General features: G+C 47.9%; 1 protein-coding gene across 1 annotated transcript in view; it reads right to left on the bottom strand.

Annotated features, from left to right (window-relative positions):
• Window positions 1–19897, bottom strand: part of LOC138837093 (1-phosphatidylinositol 4,5-bisphosphate phosphodiesterase eta-1-like) — a 120872-nt gene that overhangs the window by 9606 nt on the left and 91369 nt on the right. The window contains exons 12-19 of the mRNA XM_070035882.1: window positions 9119–9280; window positions 7997–8068; window positions 7060–7151; window positions 4358–4455; window positions 2422–2601; window positions 2185–2292; window positions 1076–1200; window positions 907–991 (exon numbers count right to left, since the gene is read on the bottom strand). Of these exons, the coding sequence (XP_069891983.1) occupies window positions 907–991; window positions 1076–1200; window positions 2185–2292; window positions 2422–2601; window positions 4358–4455; window positions 7060–7151; window positions 7997–8068; window positions 9119–9280 (922 nt within the window). The remainder of the gene's footprint in view (window positions 1–906; window positions 992–1075; window positions 1201–2184; window positions 2293–2421; window positions 2602–4357; window positions 4456–7059; window positions 7152–7996; window positions 8069–9118; window positions 9281–19897) is intronic.

The following is a 19897-nucleotide window of genomic DNA, read 5'->3' on the forward strand; positions in this document are numbered from 1 at the left end:
AAGAAAAAAAATACATGTGTTTTTAAAACCTTCATTGTTTATTATTTTTTGTTTTGTTCCAGTATAAGAAATATTGAAGAAGCAAACCTGCTAGAGTATGCTGTGCTTATCTTTAGTTTGACATGCTCAAAAATTAAAAAAAAAAAAAAAATAGCCGGGCGCCAGTGACTCACATGCCTGTTACCCTAGCTATTCAGGAGGCTGAGATCTGAGGATCATGGTTCAAAGCCAATCTGGGCAGGAAAGTCTGTGACACTCTTATCTCCAATAAACCACCAAAAGAGCCAGAGTGACACTGTGGCTCAAGCGGTAGAGTGCCTGCCTTGAGCTGAACAGCTGAGGGACAGCACCCAAGCCCAGAGTTCAAGCTCCACGACCAACCAAAAGAAAAAAAAGTTTAAAAGAGAATGAGATGTGAACCAGACATGTGGCTTCTCTTGGAGAGCTTTGGGAGATGTACGTCCTAAGAACATGATAAAAAAATATTCCAGGGTGTTTCCCAAGTGAGTGTTATAGCCCAGATCTTGAAAATACAGTTCACACTTCCCATTGTGGAGAATAGGCCATCTTGAGGAAGAACTGCTGACTGGTGACAGCAAATTCCAGCATCCGTCCCAGAGCTCAGGCTCAGAGGCTGAAAAACCTTCACCAAGGCTGAGCCCACCATGCTGGACACTAGGACACTGCTCATCTCAACAGATGTGATTTCCTTCCTCAGGCCTCCCTCAGAGTCTCCTTCTGGCTCTTCCTTGCCAAGCCAGTGCTTGAGCACCGAGCATGAGCACTGAGTATACCCACCAAGCACGAGCAGTGAACATTGTCTCACCATTGTCGAGCACCACGCATGAGCACCAAGCACAAACACCAAGCACAAGCACCAAGCGCAAACACAGAGCATCATCTTACCATTGTCATCCACCACTCGTGTTTGGTCTTTACAGCAGTCTACTGGCAATCCAATGATCTCTACTTCCACAAAAGGATCGATGATCTACAGAAATAAAGAGGAGGAGGTTTGGGACACTCATCTCACCCTGGTCCCTGAACATGGAGTCCGGAGGATTGGGGTACTCACCTCGCCCCGGTCCCCGAACATGGAGTCTGGAGGTTTGGGAAGCTGCTGTCCACTGATAACTTTCAGGATGAGCTGCTTTTTAGGGTTGGCCGGAAGTGGATCACCAGAAAAAGGGTTGAAAGTACCTAGGCCAAGACAGCAGAGATTGGTGGAACACACACATCCATTGTACATGCAGACACTGTACACACACACTACACACAAAGTGCACAAACTTCAAGCAACACAAGAAACAACCATTACACCCTCTGCCGATGAATTTCCCACACGGCCTCTGTGGACCCTGCGCCTCCCCTAAGAAAATGTGGTGTGCATCCAAAGTGGAATAGTATTTATCCACGAAAAATATTAAATTGTGGTGTTTGGAGCATCATGGATTTATTTTTATTTATTTATTTTTTGGGTTTGGTTGTGGGGCCTGAACTCTGGGCCTAGGCACCGTCCCTCAGCTCTTCAGCTCAAGGCTAGCGCTCTACCACTTGAGCCACAGCGCCACTTCCGGCTTTTTCCTTTTTGCTTATGTGGTGCTGAGGAATCGAACCCAGGGCCTCAGGCATGCAAGGCAAGCGCTCTACCACTGAGTCACCCTCCCAGCCCGAGCACCATGGATTTAAAAGGAGGATTTTCCAGGAAGTGGGATAATTCTGGCACACATAACAAAAAACCCAAATGCTACATATTCTCAGTCATACAGATCATGGACTAATGGAATAATGGTTCTCAGAACCTGTAGATGGAGACAGGATGTCAGAGTGCTAGTACCTGGCACATGGGTTCTAGAGTGTAGTTGAAATAGTTTTTCTTTGTGGCAATACTGGGGCGTCACCTCTGGACCCCGCATGTGCGAGGCGGGCGTTCTCCCTTGGACCACACCTCCAACCCCGAAGGACTAACTTCCGGTGCCACAACCACGGCGGACAATGAGTACGTGGACATTCCAATGTGGCCCATGGAAACCACTTGGAATTTTTCTATCACCTGAGGTGGCAGCACCCCTCTGACCCTGGTCAGGATCACACACGGTGCATGGGCTAGTGTCCCGCCCCATGGCAGTTACCGCCGTGTCCCTGGGCCTCTGGGTGCCAGGAGTGAGCCCGAAGGCTGCCCACCTTTGCACATTTGCTGAGGCTTCAGCACATAGCCACAGTTGCCGTTGGCTTTGAACTTGGCGCGGTTGAGCTGCATCATTCGCCCTTCGGACTGGTAGTTCAGGGCCACTGTGGCGAGGAGTGGGAGAGAGTTGGGCAGGGTGGGGGGGAGAGGCCGGAGGACCGGGCGGAGCCCCTCCCTCCACACCCACAGGCTGGCAGCCCTCCCCCTCCCCCGCCACACCCCACCCCACCCACCAAGCTGGCAGCCCGTGTTCCAGTAGGGCAGGGGGTTGAAGTTGCTGGAGTCGATGCGGTAGGCCGAGGGGTAAACCCTAGTCAGCTGCTTCTGGTTGTAGACCATGAACTGCTCTGGCTTCTGCTGGACGACCTGGTGTGCCCTGGTTTCGCTGAAGGATAGCACGTTGCCCGTGGTGCCTGGCAGGTATGACGGGGCGGGGGGGGGGGGATGAGGGGGAGGGCAGAGGGGGCTGAGAACCACAGCCCGGAGTGGACGGGGAAACAGGCTGCCACAAGCGGAACGCACAGATCCTCCCAAACCCACCGCCCTCACACCTACCAAACTCTCCGGAGCACCCCCAGAATCGGGTGACTCCACCCCACACACAGGTTACATTCACAGCATCCAGGGACAGAGGGAAGGTAAAAGGAGGCAGCATCATGGTCCCAGGGATAGAGCACAAGTCTGCACTGTCTGTGCATGTCTGGGACGGGCTGAGACAGACCCAGCGCCTTGTGCAGACAGACGGTAGGTTGACTCAGTTTACCCACACTTCATGCTATGCAGAGAAGCCTTTAGCCCAAAAGTAACATGTACAAAAGCAGCTGCGAAAAAAATCTAAATTCAATGCAGCCAACTGCCACGGAGGCCTTTCCTGACAGAACCAGTGCCACAAATTCCAATTTTAGGACTTCCCTTGTTTTTATTTTTGTTATTGGCCATCTGTTGCCCAGGCAGAAGCGTGCATCTGCTAATGTGCCTGTGCATTCCGGATGTCCTATGCTCTACCCAGAATACACCCACACCACGAATTCTAGTAATCTGCTCAGCATGAGGAGAGAAAACTATGATCTATGCCATGACTCAAGCAGAATATCTTTCCCAATGAAGAAGGAATCAACAGGAAGGAGGGGGAGAAGAGGAGGAGGGGAGGAATGAGGGGAAGGAGGGGAGGAAAAGGAGGGGAAGGAGGAGGAAGGAGGGGAAGTAGGAGGAAGGAGGGGGAGGAGGAAGAAGGAGGGGAAGGAGAAGGGGAAAGAGGGGAGAGAGGAGGGGAAGGAGAGGAAGGAGAGGAGGAGGGGGGAGGGAGGAAGAGGAGAGGGAGGAGGGGAAGGAGGAGTAAGAGGAGAATGAGGACGAGGAGGAGGGGGAGAGAGTAGGGGAAGGAGGACAGAGGGCAGGAAATCTGCAGAAGAGGCAGATAGCGAGTGAGGCAGGATGAAGGCCCCAGGAAAGCAGCCTAGATTTCACAGGAACAGAAGCCCTCACAAAGCCATCTCCGTGCCCCCATGATATGTGCTGAGAAAACCAGAGGTCCTGATTTTTGTGTCACTTGAATTAAAATTAAATGAGACTGAAGCTGCTGCATGTGACAGTGGTTATTTCAAAGCATCCAGGAGCTAGATGAAAGGGAGGACAATCAAAAAGAGCCCAGCTGGTGGGGGGGGGGCGGGGGGTCTGGCTCGCTAGAACTTATCAGCACAGTGTGGCAGCTCGCTGCTGGTCAGCACCGTCAGACACTGAAACACCCGTTCTTTCCGTGAGAGTTCCAATCTACCGTCTCAAATACTTTCACCAAAGCCATAGCCTGAAAGTACGGAGCCCTGCAGGGCCTTGCGTTCGCAACATACTCATTTCCCTCTGGCCTGTCACTCTTGGAATGGCAATGGGAGACTCAGCCATGGAGCCAGGCTTCCTGCGTGCCCAGTGCTGCCTAAGGTGTTGATTAGCCCAGTCCTCAGCCCTGCGGGAAACAACTGCCCTCGAGCAACCAGGTGAGCACCACAGTGCCTTCACAGAGTGCAGAATCCTATCCGCATCCATTCCCCTCACTCTCCAATGGGATCCTACACAGCCCCAGAAACAACCTGATGAGCCAGACATTGGAGGTGGGGGGGGGGCAGAGGTGAGGGAAGGAGGTGGGAAAGGGAGAGGAGAGAGCCCAGGCCTTACCATCATCCACGATGTCCTGGGCGGCCACGGAATTCGTGTAGATGACCAGGTCAGACAGCTCTCGACACAGCTTCATGGTCTTCCTCCGGCGGCCCAGCCTGCGAAGTACACCCCAAGAGTCATGCTGTTAGCCTGGGGGGTACCTGGGGCTCCGGGCTCCTCACCTTCCACCTCAGAGGGAATGACAGATGAACGCACAGCCAGCGCCAGGCCTCGGTGGAGCCAGGCCAGGACCCCGAGCTCAGTGCGCCCTCCTCCACCCTCCCTTCACCCATGACGGCTGATGCAGCCTCGGCTCTGCTGGGTCCACAGCCTCCTCTCCATGAGGAGGAGGGTTTTCTTCCCACTGAAACCCTGTCAGGGGGAGCAGCGGAGAACTGGACTGAAGGATGGGTGGCCAGAGCACATCCCTTCCAAGAAATGGAGTTTCCACCACGATTTCTTTTAGAGATACAATTGCAAGTCAGGTTTTATACTAACACTCCCCCCCCACACACACACGTATTCTTCACCTTGCTCAATTAGTGCTGCTTCTCCTGAGGTGTTTTCCTATCCTTGCTCTCCCACAGAACATTCTAGATCTGCCCTGCATAGCCAACAAATTCCACAGGACCTTCTGCCCCAGGGAAGCCCACTCAATGTCTGTGGAAAGTCCTACCCCTGACCGAGAGCCCCGTCATGACAGCCAATAAGCACGTAAGCAGATGTTGGATACTGTCAGTCACTGGGAAAGTACAAATCAGATCCATGTCATGCCTACAAAGGGCAGCCAGACCAGGAGGCAGATACCACAAGGTTTCAGAGAAAGGAAGCGCACCTTACTGCGGGATAGAAGTGATAGCAACATTTGAAAAATGGCTTGGCAGTCCCTTGGGAAAATGGAGTTACTCTGTTACCCAGAACTTTGCTTCCAGTTATACACCCAAGAGAAATAAAAGCCTGCATGCACATTTTAAAAAATGCTTAGACCTGAATGCGCACGGCAGTGTTCCTAACAGCCAAGCAGCAGAAAACAGCAAGGTGCCTTTCAAGTAATGGACTAGTACAAAATGCTGGAGATCGGCACAAGAGAGTAGGCTGAGAAATAAGTGTGGGTGGAGGAATGGAGCCTGCTACAATGTGGATGAGTGCTGAAGACGCAAACTAAACACACAGAAGCCAGTCCTCAAAGCCCACATCTTAGCAAACCAATGGAGACAAAGGACTTAATGACTGCTCATCAGCACCTGAGGAACAGGTGAATGGCGGGAGGCTGGTTAGGGCTACGGGTCTTTCCGAGGAAAATATTCTGGAATTGGATAGTGGTGAAATAGATTTATTCACCCAATAAACATTTGAATACTCTTTGGAGAGAAAACAGTGAACTTACGGCAACAAAAACTCCCACCTTAAGGGGATGCGGAGAAAGAGGAACCCTATTACACTACTGGTGGGAATGTACACTTATACAACCACTTTGGAAAGCAGTCTGGAGGGTCCTCAAAAAGCTAAAGATTGACCTCCCTTATGACCCAGTCATACCACTTCTAGGCATCTACCCTGAACAACAGGAACCAGTATACGAGGACACATGCACCTCCATGTTTTTTGCAGCACTGTTCACAATAGCTAGGATATGGAAACAACCCAGATGCCCCACCACAGATGAATGGATCCAAAAATTGTGGTATCTATACACAATGGAATATTATGCAGCCATTAGAAATGACAAAATAATGGCATTTGCAGGGAAATGGATGGAACTAGAAGAAATCATGTTGAGTGAGATAAGCCAAGTTCAGAGACAAATGGCACATGGTCTCCCTGATAAGTGGATGTTAAATCCAAAATGTTAGGTGATTTGACAAAATTAACAGGACTTAAGAAACAAAGTACTTCACTTATCTGGTCGAATCACTACTAAATAACCCCATGCAGCTGATCACGTGTATGGTATATATGTGCACACCGGAGGGAAACCAGGAGGATGACACAGAACTAGAGGGAATCAGGGAAAAGCATATAACAGCGGGACCCATCAGCTGCACTAGACATTGATCAAAATGAACTAAGCAACACAATGGCAGCGATGGGAGGGAGGGAACAAGTGGGAAAGAGGGAACAGCTGATGCTATGCAAAACAAAAGAAATATACATACCACCCAATGTGGAAGAAATAACTATCGCAAAGCTCACAGAACTCATAAATGTTATAGACCATGATAGACAATTTGCCCCATGAAAGTTAGAATGTGTTTGTGACTTTAGCTAAGCTTCACTATCCCATAATACTGTGAAATTTGGGAAATTATGTAACCACTTAATCACAATAAAAAAATTTGAAAAAAAAATTCCCACCTTAATAGTGCTGGAATACATTCAATGAAAGAGCACAGGACAAAAAGTTCCAATAGTTCACTTCGCCAAGAAAGTCAGAATGGAACACACACATGTATAAAAATCAGTGTACACCACTGCCACAGTCAGTGTGACTCCACACACAACACTCTTACTGGTGTGTGTACACATGTGTATGTGTCCATAGCTGTCCATCAGTCTGTCCATCTATCTGTCATGGAATACACCTTCCTTTGGGAGACTAAGTCTGTTGAGTGCCTGGTGGTGTGCTGACTCTCCCCCACCACTGTTGTGATCTCAGGGCAAGTCCATCTTTCAGAGCCAGAGTCCCTGCACCCTGGGCCAGAAGCACACAGCTCACTCACCTGCATATCTGGCCGCCCTCCCTGCCCGGGTTCTGCTGCAAGTCCTCCTCCTCCTCCGTACTGTATGACTTTGACCGAGACTTTGTGGCTTTCTGCAGCAAAAATCATAGTAAATGTAACATGGGGGAAATCCTACATCCCATGGAGAATGGACTGGGTTTAAACACAACATGTACACAGACAGACAGACTGGCTTGGCGAAACAGACACAGACAAAGACAGAGACACAGAGACAGAGGGGAGACAGAGACACAAAGACAGAGAGCTACGCAGAGAAACAGACACAGAGAGACAGGAGACAAATAGTAACTGAGAGAGAAAAAAGACCAAATATAGCCTCTAATTTCAGCATTAAACAACAAATGTGTTGTTTACTTATATTAAAATATTAATTGGGATCTTTATATTAAAACATTAATCAGCATCCTTATACTAAAATATTTATGCAAAATCTAGACTTTTGTGCTCAGAGACTGATTTCTAAGGCACATAAAACTCATCTCTTAGAAAAACTTCTCCTCACACACTGTGGTTGGGGCATGTCAAGGGTGGGAATATTTAAAATATTCTCTCTCGGTGTGCATTGTGCTTTCTGATACATTCCTGGGGTCCTGATTAAGAAATCTTCATCCATGTGTATATGTGCAAATGGAACCAGGAAATCCAAGGGGATGGGTGGATTGGGAGATGGGGGGAACAAGGGATGGGGTGATGTTGACAAAGAAGCATTGTACTTAGAAACTGACTTGTCCAAATGAAATCTCTCTATATAGCCACTTAAAGATAATTCTTTTTAAAAATTAAAATAAAGAAACCTCTAATCATTCTACGTTCATAACTGAAATTCTTCTCTCCTTTCAGAATCTTTCCATTAAATGAAACAGGTATACACATTTCTTTATTTTTATACCACATGCTCACAAGTTTGAATTCATACCTTGTGCTTTCCAAAGTTGGTCATGAGGGTCCGTGCCTGTGATTTCTTCCCACTTTCCTTCCCATCGGGGTTCTGAGTAGATAAAGGTATACAGAAGTATTTTTCTTCTTCTGTTTTTTGGGGGCTCAGGTAGATCAGAAGATCAAGACCCTCTCTCCCATTAGTCCCCTCTGTCTGTTCCCTTCTGCTCAGCCTCCACCTCTGCCTGCTGGGTGTGGGTCTGCCCAGCACCGAGACAATGCCCACTGCCTCCAGCCGGACAGAAGTGCCCAGCTCCACTGCCCTCACTGCCTGTCCCTCAGGCTATGTAAAATGTGTCCTGAATGAGGACAAATTACTTTCAATTAAGAAGAGATTTAATTTTAGACAATGACCAGACTTAGTCAATAGCCTGTGGAATAAAGAAAACAATCACATGCAGCAGTGCTACTTACAAATGAGATCCAGGGATATCTATGAAGTAGTGTGTATGTGTGTGCTTGTTTAAGTGAGCCACAGCAACACCTGTCTGTGCTTTGAATGATGTCCTTGGTAAGGAGGACTGTAAGGGGCATGGTGACCTCTAAGGTGTCCCCAGCGGAGCCCTGCTCCATGCCCTGCTCTGTGTCTTGAGTGGATGCTCTTTGATAGCCTGCAGTGGGCTGAGACACTAGTGTGCAGGCCCTGTAGTGTGGGCGGCGTACCTGCCTCAGGTGAGTGTGCAGGCCCTGGTGTGTGGAGAGTATACCTGCCTCAGGTAAGCGTGCAGAACTTCATATGTGGATGGTGTACCTGCCTCAGGTGAGCATGCAGGCCCTTGTGTGTGGACAGCATACCTGCCTCAGGTGAGCGTGCAGGCCCTGGTGTGTGGACAGCGTATCTGCCTCAGGTGAGCGTGCAGGCCCTGGTGTGTGGAGAGTATACCTGCCTCAGGTGAACTGCAGGCTCTCGTGTGTGGACAGCATATCTGCCTCAGGTGAGTGTGCAGGCCCTGGTGTGTGAACAGCATATCTGCCTCAGGTGAGTGTGCAGGCCCTGGTGTGTGGATGGCGTACCTGTCTCAGGGGAGCGTGCAGGCCCTGGTGTGTGGATGGCATACCTGTCTCAGATGAGTGTGCAGGCCCTGGTGTGTGGACAGCGTACCTGTCTCAGGTGAGCATGCAGGCCCTCGTGTGTGGCCTTCAGCAGCGCCCTCACTGTGAAGCTGTCAGGGTCTTCTTTGTCTCGGATCTGGGACTCCTTTAACAGGGACTCCAGTTTTTTCCTTATGAAAGACTCTACTTGATGTTCAGTGGTCCCATTATTCTGTGAAGATGAAGCAGTGCTCAGGATTCCCTTAAGAGACAGAAGCAAGGGGCAAGCATTTCTTGCTGCACTCTCTGACCAAGTCAACAGTGATAGTAGGTCCTCTTCCATTTGGGGCTTGCCAGGTCCTCAGCATGTATCTTGAGGCCCAGCTGCCAGACCTGAGACCATCCTGCCCTTCACAAAGAGAGGAGAACTCTCCCCAGGGCCCCTGCCAGTTTCTCCAGGATCCATAGCATTCCTGCTCTCTGCCCAGACCTACACCCATCTGCATATGCGCTGTTTCCAGTGACCAGCTGCACATGCAGAGTACCCCCCACCTCTAGACCCGACAGGACCCAGATGCTCCCTGGGAAACAGACAGGTGCCATTTCTCCCTCTCCCATGGTGGAGGTGGCCTTGTCAGCCTCTGCTGGCAATAAACTCTTCTCCTGTCTGTGACTGTCCTTGTGGGATGGGTGCTATCACATGCCTGTGTGACATCCACCCTCCATTCCTGGAGAAGCTGACATCCTCAGGGTGCCATCTCAGTTCTGTTCACCAGCAAACCCTACAACCATCACTGGCATCAAGAGCTCACTCTGCCAGCCACTCTCCATGTAATTGTATTCAGCCCTGCACTCAACCTGCATCAGCTCCAGTCTTACTGTTTTCTGCTCCCATGTCTGATGCTTATAGAAATCAAGTTATTCAAGCTTCACAGGGTTAGTAAGTAACTCCTAAACTCAGGACTGTACCATTGCACCGCTTCCTGTTTTCAATGATGGTGAGGATCAGGAAGGTTCTGGAGACGATGTTTTCTGAGCCTACTTAGTTCAATCTGAGTAAAAACATTGTATTTCAAAATTGCTTCTCTCACAGAAGGGTAAAGCAGGTGATAAAAGTGTTTGGGGCTAAAGACTGCTCTGAGACAAGATTTCCTTCCATCCTGCCCCACTGTGTAACATGGGGGACACAATTCTGACTTCTCTAATCTGACACTATGATTATTTTAAGATCACAATTAATGGCAACTGCGTTTTTCTAAATGTTTTTCATTTGTCCATAACAAAGCAGGCTGGCAAGATTTATATCTTGGTTATAATTTTCTTTTTTTTGGGGGGGGGGAGGGTCCGGTCGTAGGGCCTGAACTCTGGGCCTGGGCGCTGTCCCTCAGCTCTTCAGCTCAAGGCTAGCACCCTACCACTTGAGCCACAGTGCCACTTCCAGCTTTTTTTCTTTTTGCTTATGTGGTGCTGAGGAATCGAACTCAGGGCCTCTGGCATGCAAGGCAAGCGCTCTACCACTGAGCCACCTTCCCAGCCCCTTGGTTATAATTTTCTAACTCCTCAGTTTCTTTGGAAAACCATCTTCTCTTTCTGCCACATAGTTTTATAAATTTCAGACCAGCTATCTGACAGTAACCAACCTCTATGCGGTGATTTGCAAATGCTGATGGGAGTGTACTTGCTCACATGACAGGACTCTCCAAGTTTTACAAACATAAGCCCATTTACACCTGGACTGTGTATGCACAGAAAACAGGCATACTGCTCTGCTGACCATAGAAAAACTGCACACAAGCTTCCTTCTTCATGTACAAATTTCAGAGGCAAAGTGCTTCAAACAGCAGCAAATCCGCTGAGCTCCCATGAAATAAACTACAGTCAAACCAACAAGCTTAAGAGCACTACAGATTTATTCCACTAGTTGTCTGTCCTTTCTCTTTCCCTCTTTCCTTCCCTCTCTCCCTTCCCTTTCCCTAACTTCCTCCTCTTTCTCTCTTTCCTTCTTTCCTTTCCTTTTTTCCTTTCTTTCCCTTCCTTCCTTCCTTCTTTCCTTCCTTCCTTCTTTCCTTCCTTCCTTCCTCTCTTCCTTTCTTCCTCCCTCCCTCCCTCCCCCCTCCCTCTACCTTTCCATCCACACAGTCCAGGTTGCTCAGGACTCCCAGGCTAGCCTGGGCCTCCAGCTCAATCCCTCCCCACTCCTTACTGTTCTTGTTGTATATGTGTTTGCTAGTTCTGGTACTTTATAATTACATCAAAGTGAGCTGTAGGACTAGTCCAAACTGCCTCAAGCTGTCTGAATAAAGCATCTTTGTTTGTTCTTCTGCAAATACAACTAATTGCCACCTATAGTTAGTTTTAAGATAAGAAACAGTAAGTCAGCAGAAGAAACAAGCAAGGTCTGGGGCTAAGGAGCTGGGGCAGCTGGGCCCGGGCAGGTAGGGAGTCCACGCCAGGCAGGCCAGAGCCCTCGCAGGCCTGTGGCACCAGCTTCCAGCCACAGGTCCCCCAGAGCAGGAGCTTCAACAATGTGTTGTTTTCCTGGACTACTGCTCCTGGGAGTTCAGTTTTATCTCTGCGCTTCTCAACTAGATTTCTTCGCCCGTCAGATTTCTCTGTTTGATTTATTCAGATACAGGACATAACCACACGTGGCCAAGGCTTCCCTGTATCTGTGGGGTGAGACGATCATGAGACTGAGGAGCCTGAGGCCTGGGTGACTCCATCTTGAGCTAGGGATCATCTTCTGAGGTAGGAGTTATGCAGCTGACCATGAGCCCAACCTGGGAATGAACAGAAGAAGCAATTCCCGGCCGACTAGGAACATAAACAATCCTTGGGAAAACCGCAGGCAGGTGCTGGAGGGCATGGTGACCCAGCAGTCAGACCACAGAAGGTGTTTGTTTGAGAAAGGAACCCTGCAGTTCAGCTATAGAATTCAGCGCCTATCTCCTTGAGACTCCCCTGTGGTGCAAGCCAACCAGTTTAAAGTATGTCAGACCTCTGATCTAACCAACAACCTGTTTCTGGGCCTTTCCTGCTTTGTAGTGCGCCAATCATACTATAGAATTGTTTTATGATTTTCCCGCGATATGTAGTCATTTGTTACAAGATGCTATGATGTATGCAAAGTCCCTGCCTTCCCTAAAAAGTATATAAAAAGTGCTATAACCCTGGGCTCGGGGCCTCTCCGTGTCACCAGTTACCTGGTATGGGGAGGACCAAGCTCGAGCTTGCAATAAAGACTCCTTTGCTCTTACATTGGTGACTATCTCTGGTGGTTTTTTGGGTAAGGATTTCCGAATTCAGCTTTACACTTGGTGCATTGGCTGGGAATCCCCCGCAAGGCCACCCAGATGCCTTAACCAAGAAGTCCTGAGAAACCCGGCTGGTAAGTTGAGGCATTGCCACTCTGTAATTATCTGGTATCTGAGTTGCCTGCAGGTTCTCTATTGGGGTTGGCAAGAGGTCTTGGCGGACACGCTATAAGACAGCCAACGGGGCCGGTGGGAGACGTCTCCCGGACCCCTTCGGGGTAAACTATCCACTAGTGCGGATATTTGAGTCCGGCACTTTCTGACTGATAGTTTACAGGGTAGGCTATCCACTAGTGCAGTCATAGAATTGGTACCAGTTTTAAATGTGGATCCTTGGTTTTTGTGTTTATCTGTTTTTGTTATTTATTTATTTGAACATCTCTGGGGGAATAAAAGTTCCAGCCCCCCACTGGGCTTGGTCACAGACCTGCTAAGTCCCCCCCCCCCTTGTGTTACAGCAGCCGAGAGGCGGGGCATGGACAAGCCTCAGGCTGCACCTTCTCCCAGTGGAGGCTGCTGGAGGAGAGGCGAGGGTGTAGATAGCAGTGAACCTGGTCTGGACTTTCAGCTGCTCCAGACAGCTTAACAATTTGTAAAGTACTCTTGTCAAAATTGGGTAAAAATCAGGCCAGTTTAGTGTCAGGTGACCCCACCCCCACCCCCAGCCCTCCTCCAACAGAAGGGATTCAAAAGACTGATTGGTGAAATGCCTTGCTAAACAAGCAAGTCTTGGGAAAATGAAGCTCAACAAAGGTACTTCATTTAAAAAAAATTGTCTTAAATTTTTTGTTTAAAAACTTTAGAAAATATATGTACAACTGATTTTAATTTTTACACACTTTAAGATCTGTGTGTGTGTTTTGTGTGCATGTGAACATGTTCAAGATAAGAATTGTCAGTATGCTGTAACAATTGGGTGAGTTTAAGTTTAAAATTCAAAAGGTTATGAGGTTTGGACATTACCAAAAAATTTAAAGAATCTTCACATTGTTTTAAAAGGCTTTTTAAGGATTCTTTAACTTGAAAATTTAAAAATCTGGGGCTGGGAAGGTGGCTCAGTGGTAGAGTACTTGCCTTGCATGCCTGAAGCCCTGGGTTCGATTCCTCAGCACCACATAAGCAAAAAGAAAAAAGCCGGAAGTGGCACTGTGGCTCAAGTGGTAGAGCACTAGCCTTGAGCTGAAGAGCTGAGGGACAGTGCCCAGACCCAGAGTTCAGGCCCCACGACCGGACCAAAAAAAAATAAAGAAAAGAAAAGAAAAGAAAATTTTAAAATCTGGTATTTTAAAATCTAATTTTAAAATACATAAGGCTGTTTACACTATAATCAAGATATCTGGCATAACAAAAATGCATTGGCAGTTTGGGATTTAGTTCCCTTGGCTAAAATTTGGGGATAAATATTAGAAATTTAAATGTAAAGATAGTTTAGCACTGTCTGTCTAAAACTGTGTATTTCATTCAAGAACCAAGAGAAAAGACAGGGGGAAAACTTAGAAGCCAACAGAAGACCTATCTTTATGGGTGAGGGGTGAACAGGCAGAAGTGCAGTTCAACTGGTCATGCATGGTGGGACAGGCCCTGGGGGGTGGGGATGGGAGTCCACAGATGGTGGGACAGACCCTGAGAGGAGTCCACGCATGGTAAAAGAGGGCAAGTTGGCACAAACATAGTTCATCTAACCCGAAAGAGTGGGATTGGGTGTGTGACCATTCCATAGGAGGGGCTGAGTGGCCCATCTTGTTCTGTCCCTTTTCCCTGCAGATAGACACTGGAAACATGATGGTTAAAGTGAGTGGTGTGATGATCTGATTGTATTGCTAAAACTGCCCTGTGGATGTGTTAAAATTAAAATTAAGAAGACCTTAAAAAGAGGATTAAAAAGTTTATTTATATAATATGACTTGCTTTTAATGAAAGATATTCTACAATTAGGATATGTTTTTAAAAGTCATAAAGGTGTTAAGTCTAGCTTCTTCATACAGTGATGGTGACTGTAACTCTTGCATTAAGGAAAAATTGTCATTTGAGTTTAAAGTTTTAATGTGTATCTGTTTTAAAACAAGCAGCCAAGAGACAATGAGTGACACTTGGCCTCAAGATTTCAAGGGATCTTTTCAAAACACAAATGAAAACTAAAGTATAAAGTGTTAAAAGAGATTAAAAAGAGGCTTAAAAAATTAGGAATGGATTTCTGGATATAAAGCTTAAAAATAAAATTGTTCTTAACACTTGCCTCAAAGTGCACAAAGGAAAAAATTAGGATTACCAAAATAATTGCTATTCCAGTTTGCTCTTTTAGGTTTATTTTTTTAACAGTTTCCAGCAAGCCCAGAACAAAGCACAGAGGATTCTTACAAGTTTGTCAGATATAACTCTGGCTCTTAATAATTTTCAGGTAAGAACATGCTTAAAAGCTACTTCTATGTTGACCACCTTGTTGCTTTTAATTGAAGTAAAGTGGCCTTTTAAAAGACTCATTGATCTGCAAACTGGTTTAAAGCCAGCCCAGGCAAAAAAAGGTCCCTGTGAGACTGTCACCTCTACTCAGCCAGCAGAGTGCTGAAAGAGCAAGCAGAGTTGCTTTGGGACTCAAAGAGTGTTAGCCTTGAGCTGTAGAGCTGAGGGACAGCACTCAGGCCCCGAGTTCAAGTCCAGCGACCAACTAAGAGAAATGCCAATGAAGCATTTTTCCCAGTGTGGAGAAGACACTCCTGGGACAAAAGCAATGGTAGAGCATCCAGAGGCAGTAAGCCACGCTTGGATGGCAGAAATAATGTCAGATCCTAGAATCATTTTGCGTGGCGCTTCAAAAATTGGTCAGAGCCAGGAGGTCATGAGTAGATAGTTTGTAAGCATGCCTAAGGTCCATGACTAACTACCTTGTAAGGGACTGGAACTTGCTATCCTCTGTGATAGTAGTAAAAAGCTAAAGTTATAAAATGTGGGGGATAATTTAAATCCCAACCCTGTATGTGCCAAAAGCCCTAATTGGCAGTAATTTTTGAGCTGACACCAGCTACATGAAATGCATCTGCTCAGGAAAAAGTTTGTAAACTTGAGGGTGTTTCTATTGGTATCTGTCTGAAGGTCTGCATAGTAACTTAGGCATTGTTAGGATCACTAGAGATCACATTCCTAAGTCATCCAGAAAGATGCTTTTGCAAACCAGAAAGCTAAATAAGCTACACTGCTATAGCCAGAGAAAAGTTCTGTGCATTTGTCAAAAGTTAAAATATTGTTCTTAATGACATCTAACCCTGGTAACCTCTGTGTAAAATAGGCTAAGGTTATAGGTGCCTGGCTAGGGAGGAGCAACACCCCTGAGTCAGCTTGAAGAAGTTACAGAAGATGAATCTTTGCCCATCATCCCCTTTTAAGAACAAGGGACCAGGGCTGGGAAGATGGCTCAGTGGTAGAGCGCTTGCCTTGCATGCCAGAGGCCCTGGGTTTGATTCCTCATCACCACATAAGCAAAAAGAAAAAAGCCAGAAGTGGTGCTGTGGCTCAAGTGGTAGAGCGCTAGCCTTGAGCTGAAGAGCTGAGGGACAGCGCCCAGGCCCAGAGTACAGGCCCAGAGTACAGGCCCCATGACCGGACCAAAAGAAAAAGAACAAGGGACCAGAGTCACTTAAAAAAAAATGTGGTGAAAAAGGCAAGGGAAATAGTACAGGCCTGAGCCCTCTATATCTGCCTAGAAAATCAGCCTTATTAAAAGAACTATCTAGTTTAAAAAGTTGTCATTTTGGTAAACTGTCCTGGGCTATTGTCTAAATAGTCTCAAAAACTAGTGGGGTCACAGCCTGCCAAGCCTATGCAATGTATCCTTAGACGAGTCTGTATAGGAATTTGCAGCCTAGCATAAGGTGTGACAGTCCCTTGGAGCCACTGAGAGACCCTGCTGCTGCTGCTGCTACAGCCTGACAGTCACCTGGAGGAAATCTACATTGTTACCCTGACCACCTCCACCGTGGAAAAAGTAGACTGAACTGCCTGATTCTATCACCTGAGACTGCATTCCTGGTTAAAAGCTGCTAAAACTAAGATCTTGTGGAACATTCTTTTGGGTAATACCCAATAACCCTCTCTACTCCCACAGTGGATATTGGGGGTTAGGATATCACTGGCTTGCCTTAGGCACTTCAGGGTCACAGCCTAGTTTGGCTCTGGTATGGTAATAACCTGAGTGTGTTATCAATGCAGGTAGTAATGAGACCCAGCCCTGCTCTTAGCCTTAAAATCTAGCAAGCTTCTGCACCCCAGTGGTGTCTTGAGGCTGTTCTGAGATAACTTGGTTCTGCAAGCCAAAGGAAAAATGGGCAGTTTTAAACTCTAGCCACAAGGAATTGTAAAAAAAAAGAGGAGGGTAGTAAAGAAAGCCTTGGGAAAGGAATTGGGGAAAAACTGGTATCCCCTTTGGATAAGAAAGGATTTGAAAAGTAAGGATTGTCTTAAAACATAGAGTCAAAGAAGACAAACCTCAGAAAGTTTAAGTATGTAGCAAATGGTATGAGTATGTCTTAAAATTGGAGCTTCATGAGTACAGCTTGTATAAAATTAAGCTAGCTGTGATATACGGAGTCAGGACTAGTGGAAGAAAATGTAAGGGCCTTTGGTACTGTTGATTTTGTTACTCACAGTCGGTCCTGTTGTAAACCGGCTAGTGATGTTTGTTAGAGAATGCATTAACATGTACAATTGGTGCTCTTAAAGGCTCAATATCAACTGGTTCCCAATGGAGAACATGATATGTGCCCATAAGGACCATAATTGGCCCTTAGGTGCATATCAGAAAGGGGGGAATGAGGAGCCTGAGGCCTGGGTGACTCCATCTTGACCTAGCGATCATCTTCTGAGGTAGGAGTTATGCAACTGACCAGGAGCCCAACCTGGGAATGAACAGAAGAAGCAATTCCCCGCCGACTAGGAACATAAAAAATCCTTGGGAAAACCGCAGGCAGGTGCTGGAGGCCATGGTGACCCAGCAGTCAGACACAGAAGGTGTTTGTTTGAGAAAGGAACCCTGCAGTTCAGCACCTATCTCCTTGAGACTCCCCTGTGGTACAAGCCAACCACTTTAAAGTATGTCAGCCCTCTCATCTAACCAACAACCTGTTTCTGCGCCTTTCCTGCTTTGTAGTGCGCCAATCATACTACAGAATTGTTTTATGATTTTCCTGCGATGTGTAGTCATTTGTTATAAGATGCTATGATGTATGCAAAGTCCCTGCCTTCCCTAAAAAGTGTATAGAAAGTGTTATAACCCTGGGCTCGGGGCCTCTCGGTGTCACCAGTTATCTGGTGTGTGGAGGACCAAGCTCGAGCTTGAAATAAAGATTCCTTTGCTTTTACATGAGTGACAGTCTCTGGAGGTCTTTTGGGTAAGGATTTCCGAATTGGGCTTTACAAGACCACGCTGTACATCCTCACACCGCACTACTCACAGCAGTGGGAGGGGGGGAGTTAGGGGGGTCCCACCTCACATGTGGATGGGGCAGAGACCCCACTAAGGTCAGCACACAAGCCCACCAAGGCCTGCAGCCTCAGGCCAAGGGGCAGCACCGCCAGCCCTGCCCGCAGCTTCCCTGAAGACGGTCCAGCAAAGGATGTCCACCACCGAGCAGTTCCGTGGAACCTCTGGTCTCGGGGGGACTTGGAAGCAGGGCGGGGGCCTCTGAAGGTCGGATAGCAAGTTCTCTGTGGCTCTTCAGGAAAGGACACCCACCGGATGCGTGGCGCAGGAGGAAGGGTGGCTACGAGGAAAGCCGGGCGTACCAGCCCATCAGCTGGAACTAAGCACCCGAGATAGGGAGCTGGGGACTGCTGCGGATGGCAGACTTTGGAAGCCAAACTTATTTGCATAAATCAAATTCACATTGATTGATTCACACTGATCTCTCTGGGCCATCAAGGCTCTGGCCAGTTCCACAGCCAGGCTACTTCCTCTTTGTACATCCTGGTACTCAGGGAGCGGCCCATTGTATGTCCTCCATGCCTCCCTTTGTGGTGGCAGCTGAGCCCACAATTTTGCACAAGAGGCCTGTGCCCGGACTATCTCGGCATCCCTATGTTTTGCTGAGTAAACTCTGCCACGTCTGGCTTCTGACTTCAGGTGAGCAGAGTTTGTCCTGTGAGCCTGGATGCACCCGAGGTTTCCTAGAGGAGGGGCAGTCCTGTGATTCTTCTCTTCATCTAGACACTTAGGGGCAGCTCTAGGGTTATTAATTAATCTAATTTCAGTATTACTGGGTCTCCAGGGGAGAGAAGAGAGCAGGGAACACCTGGTTGGTGCAGCAGTGAAAACACACACATCCACAGCTGGATGTCAGCATCTTACATAGAACCCCAAAGTAAAGATGACAGTTATCTTAAAGGTCACTGGTGGGCTGGGAAGGTGGCTCAGTGATAGAGTGCTTGCCTTGCATACATGAGGCAGGCCCTGGGTTCTCGATTCCTCAGCACCACATGAGCAGAAAAAGCTAGAAGTGGCACTATGGCTCAAGTAGAGTACTAGCCTTGAGCTGAAGAGCTGAGGGACAGTACCCAGGCCCAGAGTTCAAGACCCACAACCAAAAAAAAAATCACTGGTCACTATATCAGATATAATAAGGAAAATTCTGAAACATCAGGTCTCTGCCAAAGCATGCTTTAGGGGCATAACCTATCCACACGCTGTTGGAAAACGGGCTGGTGGATTTGCTAGACGTAGAGATGCCACAAACGTGCCATTTGTAACAAATATGGTACAGTGAAGGACAAGAAATCACAATCTGAGAAACTGAGATAGGCCTGTGCTGCCCCTCAGAGCACAGACACACAGGACACAGTAACTGAGCCACCCCACACCCCACGCCCTGCACCCTGGCCATCACCAGCTCCTACCCCACAGCCGGACACAGCAACTGAACCTGTTCCTCACAGACAGACTCTCAGCGTGTCATGCACATACACACACACACCTGGCAATTGCTGGACTGGGAACAGCACGGGGCACTTCCTGTCTGGTACAACCCTGCAGCCATCTGCCTTCTCTCACTGTAGAAAGAGAGGAACTCTTGGGGGAAAGTAGAGCCCAAGCGGACTCCATGTCCAACAAGCATTATTCCTACCGTGAAGCCCACAACACATCCCACAGGCCCTGTGTGGAGAAGAGTCAGTGGGTTTCACACATGGCCAGAAATGAATTTAAGAGAGCCTGGGGTCACATGGAGCGCTCCAAATAGCCACAAATAGCCTCCTTCCTTCCCTACCTAGCAGCCTCGCAGAAAGGGAGGAGCTGGGCAAACAGACTGTCACCATCCACAGAGGCAGGATGAGACTGCGCCAAGTGAGGGTGGCCAGTGCCGGTCACACATGAGGACAGCAGCACCGCACAGGAGCTGTGCACCTCCCCTTCACGCCTGCTGCGCTGGGGCTGCCCCAGGACCCATGCTCCTGCCTGCTCATCTCTTTTCTTCTCTGCGATTGACAGCATATGCATGCACGCTCACGCATGTGCATGCGTGCCATCATGCACGCAAGCACACACACATACA

The sequence above is a fragment of the Dipodomys merriami genome, unplaced genomic scaffold (genome assembly GCF_024711535.1).
Source record: "Dipodomys merriami isolate MVZ:Mamm:240054 unplaced genomic scaffold, mDipMer1.0.p SCAF_261, whole genome shotgun sequence".
Lineage (NCBI taxonomy): Eukaryota > Metazoa > Chordata > Mammalia > Rodentia > Heteromyidae > Dipodomys > Dipodomys merriami.